This window comes from Mauremys reevesii, linkage group 1 (genome assembly GCF_016161935.1).
Source record: "Mauremys reevesii isolate NIE-2019 linkage group 1, ASM1616193v1, whole genome shotgun sequence".
NCBI lineage: Eukaryota > Metazoa > Chordata > Testudines > Geoemydidae > Mauremys > Mauremys reevesii.
In genome coordinates, this window is record NC_052623.1 from 67,578,606 (window position 1) to 67,600,260 (window position 21,655).

At 38.0% G+C, this 21,655-nt stretch overlaps 1 protein-coding gene across 1 annotated transcript in view; it reads left to right on the forward strand.

Moving 5' to 3' along the window:
- Positions 1 to 21,655, forward strand: part of VWA8 (von Willebrand factor A domain containing 8) — a 277,696-nt gene that overhangs the window by 240,376 nt on the left and 15,665 nt on the right. The window contains exons 38-42 of the mRNA XM_039506868.1: positions 8,389 to 8,497; positions 9,227 to 9,383; positions 14,738 to 14,846; positions 17,863 to 17,988; positions 19,889 to 20,047. Of these exons, the coding sequence (XP_039362802.1) occupies positions 8,389 to 8,497; positions 9,227 to 9,383; positions 14,738 to 14,846; positions 17,863 to 17,988; positions 19,889 to 20,047 (660 nt within the window). The remainder of the gene's footprint in view (positions 1 to 8,388; positions 8,498 to 9,226; positions 9,384 to 14,737; positions 14,847 to 17,862; positions 17,989 to 19,888; positions 20,048 to 21,655) is intronic.

The following is a 21,655-nucleotide window of genomic DNA, read 5'->3' on the forward strand; positions in this document are numbered from 1 at the left end:
TACAGCAGCCTTGGGACCGTTCTCTCAAGATATTATTTAACACAATGATGTGTGTATTTTAAGTTAAGAGAAGCATGTAATCATGTTATTTCCAATGGTTGAGCAAATGTGCTGCACCTGGCATGTCTTGGAAGTTCCATAGGGTGCTGAATAAAGGCTTAAGGAAAATTTTAGTTAATCATTTGTCACCGCATACAATAAAGAGAGGTTCCTGCACTTACATTCTGGAGATATATACCAATGAAATCCTGTAAGGAATGTGCCTCTGCTTTAATTCCTTTACTTTACTTTGCTTTAAAGAAGAGGGGAAATGTAATTCTGGGAAACTTTGAAATGGGTAACTTATTAAAAAAAAAAAAGTATATAGCTAAAACTCCTTCATACTGCTGGAGGCTAGGCTTGGGAGTAAAAAGCTGAACAGGCTAATATTTCCCTTCAGTTTTCTCTTGTTTTTTCCTCTTAATAATTCATTTAGAATAATATATTTTCTTAAAATTATGCAGAGTGTACTTTAAAAGGACAGAGACTAGATACGAGTGCGTACATTTGTAGGGTTACATTCACTAAAGCTAATGCAGTGAGATTATATCTCTTGTGCCTGTGAGGATTCACCTCTATTGGAATCAGCATTTCCTCCACCATCCTCCTTAGGGAACTGGCTTTTCAGTCATAAGAGGGTTCCAAAGGAGCAACTCTGGCACCAGTTGCTGAGGAAAGGCCATGAATCCTCTCATTCCTTCTGGACTTGTAATAAAGCTACTGAACAAGACGACAAACGCAAACTGCTGCGTAAAAGTCTGTACACACTCTAGACATCTTACTATGCTGAACAAAAATGTGTCATCTCTAGATAGTATGGTGACAGGAGTACTAGAAATGCCTGTGATAGACAGGGTGGGTGAGGTAATATCTCTTATTGGACCAGCTTCTGTTGGTGAGAGACGAGCTTTTGAGCTTATGCAGAAGTTGGTCCAATAAAAGATGCTACGTCACCAACCTTGTCTCTCCAATATCGTGGGACTGACATGGCTACAACAACACTATATATCAGGGATCAGCAACATTTGGCACACGGCCCATCAGGGAAATCTGCTGACAGGCCGGGCCGGATGGTTTACCTGCATTCAGCCAATCGCAGCTCCCACTGGCCACATCCCTCGGCCCACGCCACTTCCCGCAGTCCCCACTGGCCTGGAACGGCCAACCTCGGCCAATGGGAGCTGCGATCGGCTGTACCTGCAGACTCTGCAGGCATACAAACCGGCCTGGCCCGCTAGCAGATTTCCCTGATGGGCTGCATGCCGAAGGTTGCCGATCACTGCTATATATGATAGATAAATCCATCTACATCAAGAGTGCACCCAGGTCTACGTCAAGGGTCAACCAAAAAAACCTCCACACTTATTAATTAGTTGCAAAACTTGTTGATCACAGAAAGGGAATCACTCATCTATTACTTTCCATCCAAAGTTAGATGTATCTTCATCCTGGAGTGACCTTCACAGATGTGGTTTGAACTTTTACCCCCTCTCTGAACGAACATTTCCCAACTAACTACAAAGTTCTTTTCACCTATTGTAAAATCTAACTAGATGTTCTGCTACTGTTGGAAAGTCAGTTTATTTTAGGTAGAAATGACTGAGAAAAGAGTAAGTGACAGGAACATCTCAGGCTGAGATAAGTGTTGGCTGTATCACAAGTATAGATGAAGGTTAGATCTCATATGCAAAACTCCCATGGATAATGGTGAACCTGGTTTTGGATGGAAAGGTAGAGCAATAGAGGAGAATTTTTTCTCTGGGAACAAAGATGCTCTCTTCATTTTTTGGTCCTTGATTTAATAAAACAGGCCTGTGAAACAGGAATGATGTGTGGACTAGTTGAAATGTGTGTGGGGAAGGGAGAGAAAGGTGTACACAGGAATTTTTTATTGTGTTAAAATGACCAATGATTCACCAGATTTCATAGATGCTCACTTGGTCATAATTACCAATATTGTCTCTTTGTGCTTAAACTGTGCACATTAATAAATATTCTAACAATTAGAGGGGTTCAAACAATATATTTATTCAGCTAAAAAGTGTCCTAAAGAGTTCATTTTATCCATCTTTTAAAAAGGCAGCCAATAGGATAGTTTTATTGCTCTCATGTGGATAATTATGACCTATTCAGAGTTTAGGCTGCCTGTTGTACCTTTTGCTTTATGACCCGTTTAATGTTATGGAGCACAAAATCTAGTTGGTTATTCAATAAAGAGTCCCTACCCTCCATCACAATTTCACTCTGCAACAGAAATAGCAGTGAACATGATGCTTACATAGAGTGCTTCTGAGTGTGTCGGGTAAACAGCCATTTATTTATTTAACAGAATACATATTAGGTATCATCCCAATGAATCAATCACTGTGTACGCATGAGTTTTTAAATATCCTTATTGTTTGCCTGAAAATTGGGAAGTGAAGAAAGAGTGTGTGTGTGCGTGTGCGTGTGTGCGTGTTCCTAAACAAATTTTTTAAAAGCTAGGGTTGAGAGTACGTATCAGTACTTTAGGACAAAGTACCTTATATTTAGAGTTGATATTATCCAAAACAAGCACTATAAATTCAGAGTTAAGATTAAACCTAACCTGTTTGGATTCCTTTTAAGGCATGGAAATACACAGTTAAAGTACCCAAACAACTTTAACTCTGCCTTCTAATGACACCTTTTAATAACCATATGATTATAAGAAGACATTTTAGTGTTTACGGTTCCAAATTAAACAAAACTTATTTTTAAAGACTTTTTTCCTGCTTTTCATCATGGTGTCTATAGAGCAGGGTTAAGATTGTTGGGTGTCTAGCAGTTGTTGAGATAATTAGGAACAAAAAGAAAGATCTAAAAGGATCTATTTTTTAAATTAATTTAACTCATAAGCTAATTAACAAATGTACTTTCTAACAAATGTAAAATTCATTCTTACTCAAAGGGTAAGTGTTGTAATTTTGGGGGGGAGACTGTTATTTTTCATAAATGGTAAAGTAGTAGAATCCCTGAATGAAGTGCAAAACTCAGCTTACTTTAGCTACAGAGCTACAACTGGTGTCTCCGTAATTTATACTTGTTTTTTAAAAAAAAAACATTTCACAATGGGTTACTGCAGACACATCCTTCATGTTCAGTTGCTATAGTTGCTCGTAGAGATAATGTAGTGTTTAATGCGGTGAGCTCTGTAGGTCCTAAGAAACCTTTTTTCAGCTTCTTTCTATTACCATGAGGGTATAAAAATCACAGAACTGGACCTTATATTTAATTGATGCCACTAATTTCCAATTTATTGCTGTAGTTACTGTTTATTAATTTCTTTCATAGGATTTTATAATTTCATGGCAGTAAGTAAAACAGTCATATTTAATAATATGTAAGCAGTGACACATTTACACAAGTAGTGTTGTGAATGTAATTCTGGACCTACTTCCAAACATATTTAGCTAGCTGAGACTCAATTAACACATGACAGAGTACCCCTTTCATAGATTGCCTGGCCAGCGTAGGTCTCCAAATTGCACATTACAGTATAGCATAAATTAAATAGCTGATTGGCACAAATGTAATACAAAAGACATCATTTCATTGTGGTTTTCAGTAAGTCATATCTGAGCTTTCTGAGCCTGTATGTCTACTTCGCATTTGTATATATGAAGAGTGATGTAGTTTTCTTCTTTGTTAGTTTGTATCACTCCTAGTATTGGGAGTATCTATTGTAATCAGTAAGAGGAAACAAATATATATCAGTCCTGTAATACAGTGAGATGTTTAAAAAGCCAAAATGGTGTGATCGAGTCAGTTGGGGTCTTATCCTGTGAGTTGTGACAGGCCTTTAACTCCCTTAGAATTTGAGGGCCCCGGAACAGCTTGTCCAGATCAACCTATTAACTTCATTGGAAATTGTGTCTTCATAGGGACTCAGGATCAGGCTTATATGCAGCATAGTAGAGGATGACAGTTCTGCTCTTTGTGGGTAGGAAACCCTGAAGAAGTACCTGGCCAAAGAGAGGCAGATAAAATGGAAAAATAAATCCATTTCTAGAGCATCAATCACTAACATGTAAAAAATCCTAGACACACACAAGGTCACTGCAGAGCTTGTGGTTGTGGTGGAAACCAGTCCTCACAGAAGGAAATCTTTAAATAAAATTTTCAAAATATTTTCCAGCTACTCTGCTGTCATCCTTACATCATAGCTACAGCTCAAAAGACTTCTTGACTGAATTCATCTGTTGTTTCACTTAACTGTGATGTGCACAGCATACTATGCAAAATCTTAACAATAATGAATAAAGCTTTTCACTTGCCTACAGTTATAAGCATATAATGAAATGGCACAAGAAAATATCAAGAAAAATTGAAATTTCACTATAGTTAAAACCTGATTAAAACAATCAAATTATTTAACTAGTTTGATAAAGGCATGCAATGAATTCAAAAGGAATCTAATCAGAAGGGATAGTTAGCACTTGAACTGGAAAATTATCCATGTATTTCTAACATGCCTAACTAGATCCTTCCCCTTCTTGCATCTTTCAATTTTCCTGACTCCAAATACATCTCCTGAGCCCCCAGTTGACTGCCTAACTTTTAACAGTCCATTACCTCAAGATGACTCCCAACCTTTGGCTGTATTTTGTTGAGGGGTGCTCTTAGCTCCCGCACACACACTGCTGCATTTCACCTAACTCTCCTTAGAACTCTCACACAGTGGAGGATCCAGTTAACCAAAGGACCCACAAATTTGATCTCTCCCATCATAAAAAAATCCAGCTTTGATCCCATCTCCCTTCTCTTCTTCAGATTCATTGAGCGTGCAGTCTACCACCTTTGTCTTACATACACCTTTAATTTCATTCAAGATCCAGTCTAGTTTCCACTCCTACAGTCAATTGAAATGACTCTCACCAGTCTCTGAGGATCTCTATCTGCAATATTTCAGGACCTCCTCCTCCTCCTCGAAATATCAGCTGCTTTTGGTGTCATAGACTAATTCTTCTCAAAATTTTGACTTCCCTGACTCTGTTCTCTCCTGTTTCTTCTCCTTACCTCTAAGATTGCTTCTTCAGAGTTTCATTGGCAGGGGGATCCTCTTCCTCTCTCCCACTTACTGTGGAAGTCTCTCAAAGCTTTGTCATTGCTCACTTCCCCTTTCTTCCTCTCTGGATAGTGTCATTCACAATCATGGCTTTGACTATTATCTTTATGCTGATGACTCACAAATATACTCTGGACCTGTCTTCTTCCAGACAAATAAAATTCTCAACCTGTCTTTCTGACTTCCCCTTATGGATGTCCAGCCATTAGTTGACCCTTAACATGACCAAAACTGAGCTCTTCATCTTCCCTGTAACCAGGTGTTCGCTTGCCCTCGCAACAAATTAGCCAGAGACCTCTTCTGAGTGCAATCACCAGTGCCTTTTTATTTTCAGTCAGCTCCACCACCTTCTATTTACAGTGTGCTTCAAACCAGCTACCTGACGGACATCTTGTTTCTCCAGCCAGCAGGGATGCGCTGGGCTGGGCTGGGCTGGGCTGGGCTGGGCTCCGCTCCACCCTTTCCTTTCCTTTCCTTTCCTTTCCTTACCCCACCCCACCCCACCCCACCCCTCCCCTCACTTCCTTCCTTCCTTCCTGACCGCTTTATATAGCCCCCTGGCTAATAAGGCCCCAGGTGCTTCTCTTCCAGCAATTAGGTGTGGCATACTCAGCCAGCCCCAATTAATGATTCTTAATTGGAGCTGGGCTAACAGGAGCCTGGCTCAGGACCTCTTGGCCAGCACCCTGTTACATTCTCCCATAGCCTTCTCCTTCCTCCCTGTGTCTGTCAGACCTTAATATTCCAAGTTGCTCAAGTCCATAGTCATATTTTCATCTTTGATTCAGCCCTCCCTTTTGATCCATGTGTCCAGGCCACTGTAACAGTTTGGTGACCTGAAATACATATCTCTGTTGTTATATACCATACTAGCACTTTGAGTATTCCAAATATTTAAACAAAAACATCTGCTAATTAAATATAGAGAACTTAGTACGGGCAAGTTGCTAAACTAAGACTAATTCTCGACCTCTCGCTCACTCTTTCTTTCTCACTTATTTTTTTGTTTTGTTTGTTTTCATTTTTTAACAAATAATAAGATAATATTGAATATTTTGCTGTGGTTAAGAGCAATAAGACAGATTGCTAATCAAAATAAGAGCAATGGTGGTGCCAAATTATTAGGAAAAGCTAATGTATTAATTAAATTACCACAGAGTGTAAGGATAGGTCTGCACTTGAAAAGTGAGTTGATACAGCTAATGCTGACAAAAAAGGGCTTTATAATTTTATGTTAATTTTAAAATTGTAAACACTAACTAGTACACAATTCTGTCTCAAACTATAACTTTCCAATAGTAATATGTCAAAAATGGCTGTCTTTCAAAATAATCACCACTTTGTGAACTTTGCTCAATGGAAAAATAAAGTCCCAGCTGAATGTCACTAAATACAGCAAAATAAGCTCCATAAAGCTTCCCTTTGTAGGATTTTTGTTTATTTTTCAAAAGAGAAAGGGTCCATGAAGGCCAAAGTGCAGCGAATTTCCCATGTTTTTAGTTTCTTTTTAAAGAATAAATATTTTCATTACATCTTGTAAGGCCTACATTCATTTTTTTTTAAATAAACTCAGCAATTTTGGTGTACCTAGTGACTTTGGTATGTTTAAAATGCTAGTCAAGCAGTTACATTAAAAGGTACTGTTTATTTTATCCCTAAAGGCACCCACTTAAAAAAAAATTATACAGCCCATTGAAATAAGGACAAAACACTGTGGTGTGCTTTTGAAAGTCTGTTAGACTGATAGACTCATAGACTTTAAGGTCAGAATGGACCATTGTGATCATCTAGTCTGACCTCCTGCACAACGCAGACCACAGAATCTCACCCACCCACTCCTGTAACAAACCCCTAACCTATGTCTGAGTTATTGAAGTCCTCAAATCGTGGTTTAAAAACCTCCGTGTGCAGAGAATCCTCCAGCAAGTGACCTGTGCCCCACGCTGCAGAAGAAGGCAAAATGAGTATGCAAATATTAAATTAATTATATTTATCAGATTAGATCTTTATTTACCTTTATTTCACATTGATGACATGTTTCACAGAGGGTGTATTGTACCTTTATGAATTAATACAAATAATGTAAGGATGAAAAAAAATATTCTTTGAACGTTTGCCAATACACTGTTTTTATAACATGTTTTCAGATCATAGGAATGTGTAGAATTCCTCTCAGTGTTGTGTTGAGCCTGCAGCACACAGTGAATTCAGGGATTAAATTATTCTGCAGCTCTGAAGGAAACTCTGCTAATACCAGAGAACCTGTTTCTTAATGGACTGTAAAATTGTGTACTCACAGAATGCATCAATTTTACAGTAAAATAAATGTAAAGTATGTATATGGGTGGGAGGAGTTCATTCATAGAAGCTTGATCAATGTTACCAACAGTTCTGTGTCATTATATTTCAAGTAACAGTAAATAGCATTAATTTATACAGAATTATTACTATAAAGAAAATGTATACATTAGGAATTGAGTCACTAGATGACTCAGAGGAGTGGTAATGGAGAGTGATTCTTTTACCTAAATGTCTCCAATTTGACGCTGTCATTACCATCAGACAGCTGTTTGGTATTTTGTATGTCCATTGAGCTGTGGACAAAGTTCAGCCCCCAGTGGACAGGTGTGCATATCAGAAAACCACCATTACAAACATCACCTTTGTTGGCTGTCTTGGCAGGGAGTCCAAGGATTAAATGAGCGTGTAACTTGAACTAATCTTTTATTTAAGAACAGGGTTCAAGCATGTTGGTAGAGAGATGCAGGAAATTTGCCAATTGTGAGTGAAGAGAGGAGGTCAGCCTTCAGGTCTTTGAAGCTGGCATCTTGAAACAGGTCACTGAGTTGTAGTTTTAACATATTACCTGGTTGAGGGGACCCCTCAGCTTCACCTCAGCCAACCAACACTTGTTAAAACTATTTCTTACCCTGTCTGTGTTTGGATTGTAAAAGTGTTAGTTATCACATTTTAAATAAACACTTTTTTTCCTAGTATGTACAAGTCCCAAGACTGCTCTGTGGTTTGGTTGGTTTGCAGTATTCCAAGAGCCTGTGCAGCTTTGACCTTTCTCCTCCCAGATTTTTTTTTTACATGTTTTGTATTTATTGGCCTATGAAATAATACATCTCTTGAGTTCACTCTTGGCCTATGGCTCCTAAGTAGGACACAATGTATTATCATGCCATCAGGATGGTCATAGAATTCATGCTGGGTATAATAATAAGAGATATTTTCAACTTACTTTCTTTTTATTTTCACAGATAACCATTGAGAGAGACAGTGGTTTGGAAGTGAGCTCCCCTAAGCATGGAAAGACAGATCCAGACAACATGCCCCATGTTGGTGGAAACACCTGGGCTGGTGGAACAGGTTGGCATTCAATGTCTTCTCATGATTTGCATGAGTCTTTGAAGGATGTCTCAGATAACTTTGGTGACAGTTCTAAATTTCAAAAGTCTTTTATCATTAAATTATTTTCCTGCTGGCAGTTTTTAACACTGAATGCATTTTGTGGAAGGCAAAAAGTTCTTCAGAATAAACATAGATACCCAGGACCAGGCAAGTAGATATTAGAAATCATTATTTCTTACATTTGATTAAGGTTGTTAATATCTGATTCCATCCCTACAAAGAGTTCAGTGTCTCCTAATTCTAAATTCTGAATGATATGACAACAGTCACACTGTACACAGTAGTGAAAACCATAGGCGTACAATCAACAAATTCTGGAGTTACACTGTTAGTTTACAGTAACCAAAGTTAATAGTTTTAAGGGCTAATAGTTTTGAAGACTTAAAGTAGGAGTTAAGTGGAGTGTAAGCTCTCTGCACAGGGATGAATTTCACCTTTGAAGAATAAAGGGCCTTATTTGATCACAAAACAGTATAAAACTGGAGTCAGAATTCTGCTTTACCATGGTATTACTTCACTTTTGAAAGTACACGGTTATTTGCAGATGCAAATAAAGTATTTTCTATGGGACTCATGGAAACTTTTTACAAATTTTTACATGCATTGGGGTGATAGTGGAGGTTTTAAAAGAGCAAGATTTATGTGATAGTTATGACATATTCTTGATTTGCATATCATCTGTTCCAGGTGGGAGAGACACAGCAGGGCTGGGTGGCAAAGGTGGGCCCTATAGACTGGATGCTGGCCACAAAGTTTACCAGATATCTCAGGCTGAGAAAGATGCTGTTCCTGAGGAGGTGAAGAGAGCTGCAAGGGAGATGGGTGAAAAAGCCTTTAAACAGAGGTTAGTGTTCAGATTTTATTTCGGCCTCCATTTTGCCCCCCCCCCCAACCACCTCACCTTGCCAAGAAGAATAGCTGTATGGAAGCATTATAACAAAGATGGCTGAAATTGTTTAGATGAAATTACAATAATCACAGAAGAGCTCTGTGTAAGCTCGAAAGCTTGTCTCTCTCACCAACAGAAGTTGGTCCAATAACAGATATCACTTCACCCACCTTGACTCTCTACAATCCTGGGATCAACATGGCTACAACACTGCATACAGTAATCACTGCTGTTTAACAGTACACCCCCATACTGTTTAACAGTTTAAAACAGTAAGTGAAGAAAACTATATCTAATTGAAACCACACCGTTAAAATGATAGGGTGATTTGTGTGGGCAGTTTGTAATTACCTGAGTGATAATTTGGCCAGGTCATTGATGAAAAATGTCATAATCATATACAAATTCCCATTTAAATTATGAAGAATTCAGATTATATACAGGTGGTAAAAATACACCACTGTAAACCTTCAGTATCCAGCAAACATTCCCTTTAAACTGCTTTGAAAATGATCCTTTAAAAGCAAAATGGCTTATTTTTAAAGGATCTAGGGCCAAGTCTTTGGCACATATAAATTGTCATAACTCAGAAAACATTCTTAAGAGGACCAGAGTTCTTGCCAGAATTAGCATGGTGTGTAGTGTCTTTTAGATGCACACTCTGCCAGGTTCTAAGACCGTGCATAGAAATTCAGCACTTTTCTGCTGACTCGCCACTGGTGTCAAACTGTGGTACATTGCATAAAGATGCAGAGTTCTTCTGCTGACTCATATTGGCAGCCAGACCAAGTGGGTTCTATTATTTCCTGCCCAGGCTATAAGACAGTTTGAGGGTGTTGCTGAGACAGAGGGAACTACTGGATGGAGAGTAAAATCCTAGAAACAACCCAGTTCTGGATCTGGACTCCATCAGGAACTGACATTTGCTGTTGTTTAAGCAGGGTGGGAATGCCACTTGCTTACGCAGATATATTTTTAAAATGTATTGTTGTTTTTCTTGGGGGTATTAAATGAAGAATGTGCACTGCACTGTTGAATCACTAGATTTTTGTTTAATTAACAATTTAGCTCTTTAACACTCAGCTCAAAACTTTATTTTCAGCAGTATTTTATTACCACATTGCCTGTAGTGTTCTATGATCATCAAAGGGGTTGACAATTAATTCAAAGCAGTTAACACAAAGAAAAATAAATGCTGTATGAGAGCTGCACAGAAAATGATCATGGAAAACAAAAGGAATTGGAGAGAGTCCAACGGAGGGCAACAAAAGTGATTAGGGGTTCAAGCCCTTCCTTGGGACAACACATCAGCAATAATATTTGCATTCCCCTTCATGTGAATTACTTCCATAATTATGGAGGGTTAGACTCCATAACAACCTGGCATTAGAACCTTTCATATGATTGAACCAGGCAAGCGATCCGTATACAGTAAAGTGCCACCCATACAGATCTTCTTCTTCCATACATACTCCTACGAGCCCACATAGTTGCAATAGTTACATAATTCTTTTCCGTAGGGAGCAGTTTTGTACTCAGCTGTGCAACTGGATGTCTCTCTTCCTAAGCATTAGTCTGTGTCAACACAGTGTCTAAGGTATCTGTGAAGACCATGAAGGGTTTGTCAAAGTTTGGGTTTACCAGCACTGGATCTTTGCGTAGGGTTTCCTTCAGTTCACAGAAAGCTTTGTTTGTTTGACATTGTTTCATCCAGACTACTTTGTCTGGCTTACCCTTTTCTGATTCAATGATAGAAGCAGCTAGAGAGTTAAAATTGGGTACAAATCTTCTGTAAAACCCCACCATCCCAATAAAGGAGTGGGCCTGTTTTTTTGTTGTTGTTTTTTGAGAGCGGGTCAGCAGCATGATTCACTGTTTATATGTAATTATCTGAAAGGACTACTTAAATATAGTGCAGCCTGTTTAGCGGTTCTGAGTGGGAGGCTAGGATTTAAAATTATCACTCCTGAAATTTCCTGGCTGAATACTACTGGCTATGGAAAACATGTCAAATCACTGACATTATCAGTTGAATAAAAGTTGCCTCTGTTTATTCTGCTACCCTCCACACCAACTTCAACTTCTAAAATCCCGAGAGTTCCTCACACCTTACAAGAGATTTTTTCAGAAAGCTGGTACAACCTGTCATATTATTTCCAGATTTCATCATAACTAAAATAACACATGGTGCATATTTATTGTAATGTGATCATACTATTCAGTCATACCTGTAAGCACAATGTGTTTTTTGAGCTCTCAAAGATCAGACAACTTATGCAAAACCTCAGATATTGCATAGCTCTTTTGTTGAACTGTTTTTAATTCTAAACTAAGCACTGTGATTTTCTTATTAATCTTGCAGTATAATCCCCCTCTGTAGGGAGAGGATAAATGGTACAGCCCCACTGTAACTGTAGACATCAAACTAATAGAATGCAGTCTGCTGATTGTATCATTTTTCATTTAGCATCCACCTTGACATTTGAGACAAACCTTTGTAAATATTTGGAGGGACATGTGAATGTTAACAGTAGTGTAATCAAGCTACTTCTGGCAGGCAGACTTTCCTAGTGGATGGTCACTGTTGTGATAATTGGGCCTATAAATTTACTCTCATTGTGAGCTCAACTGTAAAACGTATGTGAAAGTTCACAAGATGTCACAATAACCTATACTAACTAAGGTTGATGGGGAAAAAATACAAAAAGGAGATAGAAAAGTTGAATTAGTCTAAACAAAAGGGCCTACTCATATTGTTCAAGGACTGTTTAATTCATTGTTGGTAAAAACAGAATATGTGGAACTGGAAATTAATGAACCAGAATTGGTGTGTCAGATATTATGCTTAATTGGTGGACAAAATAATGAGGGGATGGGCTGTGCCACCCACTATTCCCTTTGTGGGTTCTTAAAGAAAGACTTTGGGTGGGTGGAATAGAGAAGAACCAGACGGAGGCTACTGGAGCAAGCTTCTCTATCATAACTGCCTCCCCCACCATGTCCTGAAACCCTAGACCAGCTTTGTCCTAATTCTGAGGTGTCCTTACAAAACTGAGGCAGAGAGAGGGTGTCCAGATGACATCACCACCCATACCAGCTCCAGCTGAATCCCAAACCCACCTGAGGTGAAACAGGATCTATCAGACTTTAGCAGCGCCCACAGCAACAAACAGCTCTAGCTCATGTCAACTAACTTCTTCTCTTTTCCTCAAAAGGACAGATTTACCATCTTCGGTACCATCTTAGAGACCCTCAAATGGGATTTTTTTCCTTCTAAAACTCTCTCCGGATAAAGGAAGATGGAACAAGGATTTAACACTATTTAATGTTGGACAGTTATGTTCACACCTTGGCCCATTTATTCCATCTAAATTAATGCAATATTTTTGGCAGCCCAATGTGGGACTCTCTCAGAAGATGGCACTTCGGCAAACAAGCAATTATTTTCAAAGTTAGTTTCAAACAAAACTTTGTTTTAAATTTTTTTATGTTTAATTTAAGATTTGAATCTAGCTGAATCCCAGCTGTGTCCCAAACACCATCTGAGATGAAAGGGTATTTGACTTTAAAACAGCAGTAACAACCACAGCTGTAGCTCATCTCAACTAACTTCTCTTTTCCTCAGAAGGATAGTTTTTACCTTCCAAGAGACTCTCAAACAGTGGGAATTTTCCTTCTAAAAACTCTCTCCAGCTGAAGGGAAAGGGAGCAAGAATTGTTGTTAAAATGAAAGCCTTACTTAATACTTCACATTTCAAAGGTTCAAAGGTTAAAAGGATTTTTAATAGTATGTTTGCCATTATACTGAGCAGGCTGAGGTCTCTGTATACCAAACTTCAGACCTTTAACATTAATTTTATGGCTCATCGCAACACCACACGTGCCCTCGTCTCCAATAACTGCCTACTTCATTTTAAGCGGTCTCTTTCAGCATATATGAGCCCTTTATGCTTTACAATCTGTCCCAACTTGTATTTAGCTTAGACACTCTGGTTACCTTCCCCACACCTGAACAAGAGCTCTGTGAAGCTTAAAATCTTATCCCTTCCAACAGCAGAAGTTGGTCCACTAAAAGATTTTACCTCACCTGTTTTGTCTCATTGCACAATGTTGAGAATTTGCCTCTTCCCAGCTATGGTGCTGTAATAATCTTCTGTAACGGCTGTCTCACAAAGTGTGTAATTCAGTGTAGAAAAACATTAAGATCATAGTAAAGAAAACAAAGCTGTAATCTTTATGTTTCAACGTTATTCATTAAGGGACTGATCCAGCTCCCACTGAAGGCAATGGGAGTCCTTCTATTGCTTTCACTGCGAGTTGGATTCGGCCCTAATGTATCTGTAGAATTCATGTTACCATATAATATGCTTGAGGCAAGCATCTTGTAATAGCAAATTAAGTTTTACCTCGCCTAGTCTACCTGCAGTTTTTGTACTACGTTAACTATATCTGTATAAAAATCAATATTGTTAAAGCAGTGCAGCCTCATGCAGTGGATGCAGTTGTACTGGTGTACTTTTATTGGAAATAAGCTATACAGATATAAACACCTTTGTACCAGTATAACTGCATCCACAGTAAGGCATTGCACTGCTTTCACTGTATTTGCTTAGAAACAGATAAAGCAGCAGAACATCTGTGTGCAGATCAGCCCTACAGGGAATGGTATAAAATATATATACCAGTATCAGCAGCTCAAAAATAATTCTCTATTTTAGATCTCCTAACAACACTGAGCTCTGTGTTCTGTCTTCTTTGTTCAGGACAATTCTTTTAAACAATGGTTCAAAACTCTGAGATTTCTTTGTTTTATAGAGGGGGTTTAAAGGTACTAACTAGTTATAGGTGTATCAAGACAGACTTGCAGAGCACTACTTGACCTTATCTTTGTGTTAAATGTTGGTTATCCAGAATGTTTACAATGCATTGCAAATGAGATAAAAAATACACACCCTAACAACTCCCTTTATGTACATATAGCAACACCTGAGCCAGCAAACGCTTGTGTAATTTTATCACAGTTGTTAAAATATATGACTTGCAGCCTAATCGCTAAAACAAAAGGATCTGAGACTGCTAAAGGATTAATACCCTCAATACATTTTAAATGTGATGTAGGCTTTGTGGACATCAGTTATTAACTGTCTCTTCAGAAGTCAATAAAAGCAGTTGCTACTCCTCAAAGTCTGTCCATTCTTGTTTGAGCTTAGCCGTTATCAACAAATAAATTTACCCCTGCCTGTAGAAATGGATTAGATGCTTTTTTGCATGATTCCATTCTTAATTTTTAAGCCTCTTTCTTGCTTCAGATTAAAGGAGATCCAGATGAGTGAATATGATGCATCTACTTACGAAAGGTTCTCTGGAGCTGTCCGAAGACAAGTTCAGTCTCTCCGAATCATCCTAGACAATCTGCAGGTAACACTTGATTTATTGGTAAACGGAACTGTCAACTCACTAGATTAGGGCCAAAATATTACCAACTGTTTTTTAACATTATATCACTATTTGATTATTAATATATTTGGGAATCGAGAGGAAATTCAGATCCTACATACAATTAGGGCAAACACAGGAATATGTGACCATTTCAAAAGCAGCATTAAAGTGGACCTGTATTCTGGCCAACCCAACAATCAGTATTCCCACACAGCTCACCATAAGGATAACTTGTTTAGGAGCACAATTAAACCGAGTGAGAAAAGAAACATTAGGGGATGAGAAGGTTGTGTGTGACAGTGCATGGATCCCATTCCGTGTCCCTGATTCTGTCTTGGATGCCTCCTGTGGCTCAGAAGTGTGAACAAGGCAGTTTTTTATAGGGGGCCCATGGCTCCTGCCTGGTCATAGCTTTTCAGGCATCCAACTGTGTGTCGCAGAAAGCTTCAATTTATAAAGCTTAAATTTGACTCAGTTTAAAAAGAACCTCTCATTGGCACATTTAAAAATAAAAATAGCTGCTCTCTTTATGTAGGATATAACCAACAAGAACGTTTGTCCTTTATTGCCTTTGTTTGCTGTATCATCAGTTAATTAACCATAGAACTGTGCTAGCTTCCAGCAATGCTGGTACACAAACACTGTAAACAAAAACAAGTATATTAACTTCAAGATAAAAGTGAAGAAAGTGGGGAAAAGGAAAGAATTTTTACATTTTTAATGGGAGTGGGTGGGGCTATCAGCAGAGATGAGAAAACATAGAACTAGTAAAATTATCAGGCAGACATTCCTTATTTCAGGAATATAAAGTCAGTGGTGCAATTAAAAGTGGTGTCACTTTTAGGTCAAATTTTACTGTGTAATTATGGTTTTGAAAAGTAAGCTCCTTAAAAATCCTCAATCACTTTCTAACTTTGGGAGGTATTATAAACTGCAATAACTAGACATACAAATTCATAACTTTTCAAATTACATTTGAAATAAAGGCAAATTTAAACTTACTATGATTGAATGATGTGCGCACATTGATTATATTATTCAGACCCTAATATTTGTTTACTTGTCTCTTGCTTTATCATCAATCCTTTAAAGACATCATTTTATTGACATAAAAACAACCAAAAATCATTATGGAAAAATTGTTTTTTCCTTAAGAGTTTTCAGGCACAGTTTTCTCTTTCTATTTTAACAGCATCACATGCATTTGCAAAATACATTAAAAACACTTCAGAGTGTTTTTGTTTTGTTTTTACTGTGTAGATAGAATGGGAACTGTATGCAATTCTATGTGGAAGGGATAGTCATTGAATATTCTAAATAATTTAGCAGTATTTTAGAGAAGAAACTAGTTCAAATTTAGCAGGAAAAGAACAATGTCAACTCAGTTTTCCCTTAAGATATTTACAACTCAAATACTTTTAATTAATGCATAATCAGAATAGCAAATATACTTCAAGAAGACGCTATCATCACTTGAAACACATCTCTGAAAATGACATTTGTTAGTCTTAAAGGTGCCACAGGACACTTTGTTGCTTTTTTACAGATCCAGACTAACACGCCTACCCCTCTGATACTGGGATAGCTCAGTGGTTTGAGCATTGGCCTCCTAAACCTAGGGTTGTGAGTTCAATCCTTCAGAAGGCCAGTTGGGGATTGGTCCTGCTTTAAGCAAGGGGTTGGACTAAATGACCTGAGGTCCCTTCCAACCCTAATAATCTATTATACCATCCCCTCCATAAACTTATCAAGCTTAGTCTTCAAGCCAGATATGTCTTTTGCCTCCAGTGCTCCCCTTGGAAGTCTATTCCAGAACTTCACTCCTCTGATGGTAAGAAACCTTCGTCTAATATCAAGTCTAAACTTCCTGATGGCCAGTTTATATCCGTTTGTTCTTGTGTACACATTGGTACTGAACTTAAATAATTCCTTTTCCTCCCTGGTATTTATCCCTCTGATATATTTATAGAGAGCAATCGTATCTTCTCTCAGCCGTCTTTTGGTTAGGCTAAACAAGCCAAGCTCTTTGAGTCTCCTTTCATAAGACAGGTTTTCCTTTCCTTGGATCATCCTAGTAGCCCTTCTCTGTACCCGTTGCAATTTGAATTCATCTTTCTTAAACATGGGAGACCAGAACTGCACACAGTATTCCAGATGAGGTCTCACCAGTGCCTTGTATAACGGTACTAACACCTCCTTATCTGTACTGGAAATACCTCGCGTGATGCATCCCAAGACCACATTAGCTTTTTTCACAGCCATAATCACAATGGCGGCTCATAGTCATCCTGTGATCAACCAGTATTCCGAGGTCCTTCTCCTCCTCTGTTACTTCCAACTGATTCATTCTCAGCTTATAACAAAAATTCTTGTTATTAATCCCTAAATGAATGACCTTGAACATTTTACTATTAAATTTCATCCTATTACTATTACTCCAGTTTACAAGGTCATCCAGATCTTCCTGTATGATATCCCGGTCCTTCTCTGTATTGGCAATACCTCCCAGCTTTGTGTCTTCCGCATTAGATAGGGTTCTCCTTCAGTGTAGATATTTTCACGTAATACTGTTGAGTTTTGCCTCTGTTTTAGTCATCCAAGACATTTTCTCACAGTACCTGGATGGAGAACACTTCTTGTTGTGCCTGTCCCTCTAGCTCTATGGATTTCCACATAGATTCATTTGTGTACCATTTTCCAATATATTTGCAATTAAAATGCAAAGATTACACGGTCCGTATTTCAAATTCTGTATGTGAAAAGGCTTAGAAGTGACAAAAATTGTGGGGAAAAATATATTCTTTGTCAGCAATAATTAGTCTCTCAGCAAGAGACACCCAGCATTTATGAAAATGTGTTCAGATTTCACCAACTTGTGCCAGAGCTGTCAGATAATTACAAAGAAAACCCATATTTGTGTCATGTTCTGTATCTCTTAAACAGTGTAAAATGTGCCAGCAACACTGAATGAATTAAGGATGCTTTTCTCTTGTAGGCCAAGGGTAAGGAAAGACAATGGCTGAGACACCAAGCTATTGGAGAGCTAGATGATGCCAAAATAATTGATGGACTAACAGGAGAAAAAGCCATTTATAAACGACGGGGAGAGCTTGAGCCAGAAGTGAGTATTCCATAAATAATGGGTGCAGCTAGCAAGTTTTCTAGTTGCTTGAGCTTCATTATGCTAGCCTAGTAAAGATGGTTAACAAGTTCAAATAAAATGAAATGACTATCGCATGTCTTTCCTCACTAATACACTTTATCATACTATAAGAAAACTTTCAACGCTCAGGTTTTTGGATTTGCAAATTAAAAATTCTGATATAAAATTAATGAGAAAATGAGTGAATAATTAAAACCTAAATAAAAACTTTTAAAAACCTACTATTTTATGACTACTCATAATTTTGGACCATCGTCAGAAAAATTTTTTGTTAGAATTATATGAGTCATTGAAAAAGAAACCAGTTGACACACACTAACAAATCAGCTTTAAGGCTAGTTGTCTAAATCAGTGGTTCTCAAAGCCGGTCCGCCGCTTGTTCAAGGAAAGTCCCTGGCGGGCCGGGCTGGTTTGTTTACCTGCTGCGTCCGCAGGTTTGGCCGATCGCAGCTCTCACTGGCTGCGGTTCACCACTCCAGGCCAGTGGGGGCTGCGGAAGTGACGCGGGCCGAGGGATGTGCTGGCCGCCCTTCCCGCAGCCCCGAGCCACAATCAGCCGAACCTGTGTACGCGGCAGGTTAAACAAACCAGCCCGGCTCACCAGGGGCTTTCCCTGAACATGCGGCAGACCAGCTTTGAAAACAAGATCATCATTATATTGTAATAGCCAGATTTAGTATAGCAGATTTTTAATTTTAATATTTAATGTTTACACATGAAGGAATTTTATTTTGCAAACAATCATTTAGAATAGCTTTCTTCTCAGTAGCTAAATACATATTTGATACAACTCTCTCTAATTTATTTTTCATATTACATGGTCTCACTATTTGTTGTTTTGAACAGCTTATGCAGCCTAGCCATCCTACATCAGAGCTCAGTAAGGGAAAAGCTATAATATCCTAATTTACAGTACTCTTCAAAGTGCTGGTTTTGTGTTTTTCAATACATTATAAAAAGAGCTTACCCAGTGAAAATGCTAAGGAGGCAATTTTACATTTTGAATTAAAAATATATAAACATGGGCTTCAATGGGATTGGGGAGGGGGGAGTTGATATTGCAGTCATTTGCATTAATAATAAAAAGAAGAAACTCAACTAAAAATTCTCAAATGGTCGCTGAATGAAAGAGAAATATTTGGAAATCAGTTACAGATAATCATTTTAAATATTTGTTTTTTTGCCAAACCATCTTTTAATAGCCTTTCATTTGAATCCAGACTTGTCTCATTGCATATGGGATAAAATACCTTTCCAGAACCTAGTATGCCAGAAATTGTTAAAACAGACATTTAAGGGGGAGGGGGCAGAGGAAAGCTTTACAGTCAGAATGTACAACATTGGGGCGTTAATCAGAAAAAGACTTCACACATTTTTAGAAAGATATTAACTTCAGCAGACAAACTTTACAATCTTATACAAGTCCCCTTTAGTACCATAATTCAAGGAGGCATTACCCTTATGACTCTTGGCAAAAAGTGGAAATTTGAGATTCCTTTTATTGTAATAAAATGTTGTTAATTAGAAATCTAGCAACAAAGGTATTTTCCCTATAAATGTGTGGAATGATCATCTTTTGTTTCCGGTCATTGAGAATATAAAACAGAGAAAGAGAGAGAAACTGGACTCAGGTATCTAAAATAAGTTTTTCTCAACTATTAATCAGAAAAAGTCAAATAAGTTCACCTTTTTTAAAATAATCTGAACTTGCTAGAGAGAGAGCTTGCCTGCTAGGACAGAGTTTTTGTTCTCTAGTGTTTTGAAAAAGTGTGTGATAACTCCTTTTACAGTGTTCTGGTCTTATCAAAACTGGAACTTTCCCATTCATAAAGCTCTTACTGGTACTTTTCTCTCGCAGCTTGGTAGCCCTCAGCAGAAGCCTAAGCGTTTGCGCCTGGTAGTGGATGTTTCTGGCAGCATGTACCGCTTTAACGGGGTAGATGGTCGACTGGAGCGTTCCATGGAGGCTGTCTGCATGGTCATGGAAGCTTTTGAGAATTACGAGCACAAGTTTAAGGTAACTATAGCTGGGCCAGGAGTTTAGTGGTAATGACTACTTGCACAGGCTGCGTACAGGCAGTGGAAAAAAGTATTTCGTTACTCTGTCTAGCCAAAGAGCATTATTCATCCATGTAAGGAAATATAGACTTAATTAAATCTGTTGCTAGCAGCCTGAAAATAATACCAGTCCATGGACAGGAAGCATTGAACACTATGAGTGCAGATTATGATTCAGTTTATGAAATATGTTTTTAATAGAAATATTTAAGCCTATAAAACACAGGCACCGTAAGCTCAATGCACACACGATCATGACTAGCCTTTGTGTGACCAGAGCTCAAACACCCATGCATACATGCTGGAAGAAGAACCAGGTCCTTCCCCTCTGCTACACTCACCATTATTCCCCATCCTGCTCTGATGATCTGAACATAAGAAAAGTGTCCATTTCTCACACTGACCGCTATAAGGCCCAAACCTCATTTCAGATAACCCATAAAGGAAATAAAAATTAGCTATATGCCCTCCTCCCTTTTTCTTCTCTGTGATATATAAATATGGTCTAAAAGGTATTCTTAACCTTAGAAATAAGGATGCCAGGTCTGGAGTTCCCTGTTTTGCTGGAGGTCATTCTTGGAGAACCAAAGAATGAGAACTCAGCCCTTAGTTGAAAGGGTAGGTGTGAGATATTTAGTAAAGACCTTTCTTCCAGCTATTCAGGCATATAACTTAAAGCAGGTGTTAATCAAAACAAAATATGAAAAGTTTTAAATAGACTGAATAAAATTCCTGTCCTTATCTCAGCCAATCCATTTTTATTTACATATTGGCTTGGCAGAATTCAATCTTTTTTAAATTTTGACAGATTCGGTGTTTATTTTTATGCATTTTTTCTATTTTTATCTATTTAAATGTTCACAGTTCTGGGAAGTTATGGGTGTCAGAAAATAGGGGGATCAGACAATAATTATTTATGACAGACATTGAGATTTGAGCAGGTAAAACTTTATAACCATTAAAACACAAATTGTCAACATCACATGTCAAAATATACAATGTAAATATCCTTAAATCAAACTCTAATAAGTTCTCAAAACAGCATTTTTCTTATTTTGCCCATCCGTAAATTTCAGTTACGATCAAAGGAAATAATGTGCCCTGGGTTTGTATATGTATGGTGAAATTGAAATTTACTGATATTTACCAATAAAAATTGACTCTTTCTAAGCCTGTTTACATAGCTACCAGTCTTCCATAGCGTCTTCTGGGAAATGACAAGATTTGGATTTCTGATGTAAGAAATGAGGAAAAACAAACTTTCAGGCCTTCATTAATCATAGTAAAGAAATTTTTAAAAGACAAGGCCTATTTTTTCCTTTGCTGGTTACCCTTAAACCCTGAGTTGCAAATGTCTTCAATTTAAGAATCCAGAATTTTTTCTTTGTTCCAGTTTTTGTTGCCATCGCCTCTAAATTTTGGTACTTGGTCAGTTCACTTATATCAGAAGAAAAATATAAAATCATTGTTGGTAAAATAGATGACACAAGAATTGGTGGAGTGGTAAACAATGATAGGGACAGGTCAGTTATGCAGAGCAATCATCTGGATCGCTTGATAAGGTGGA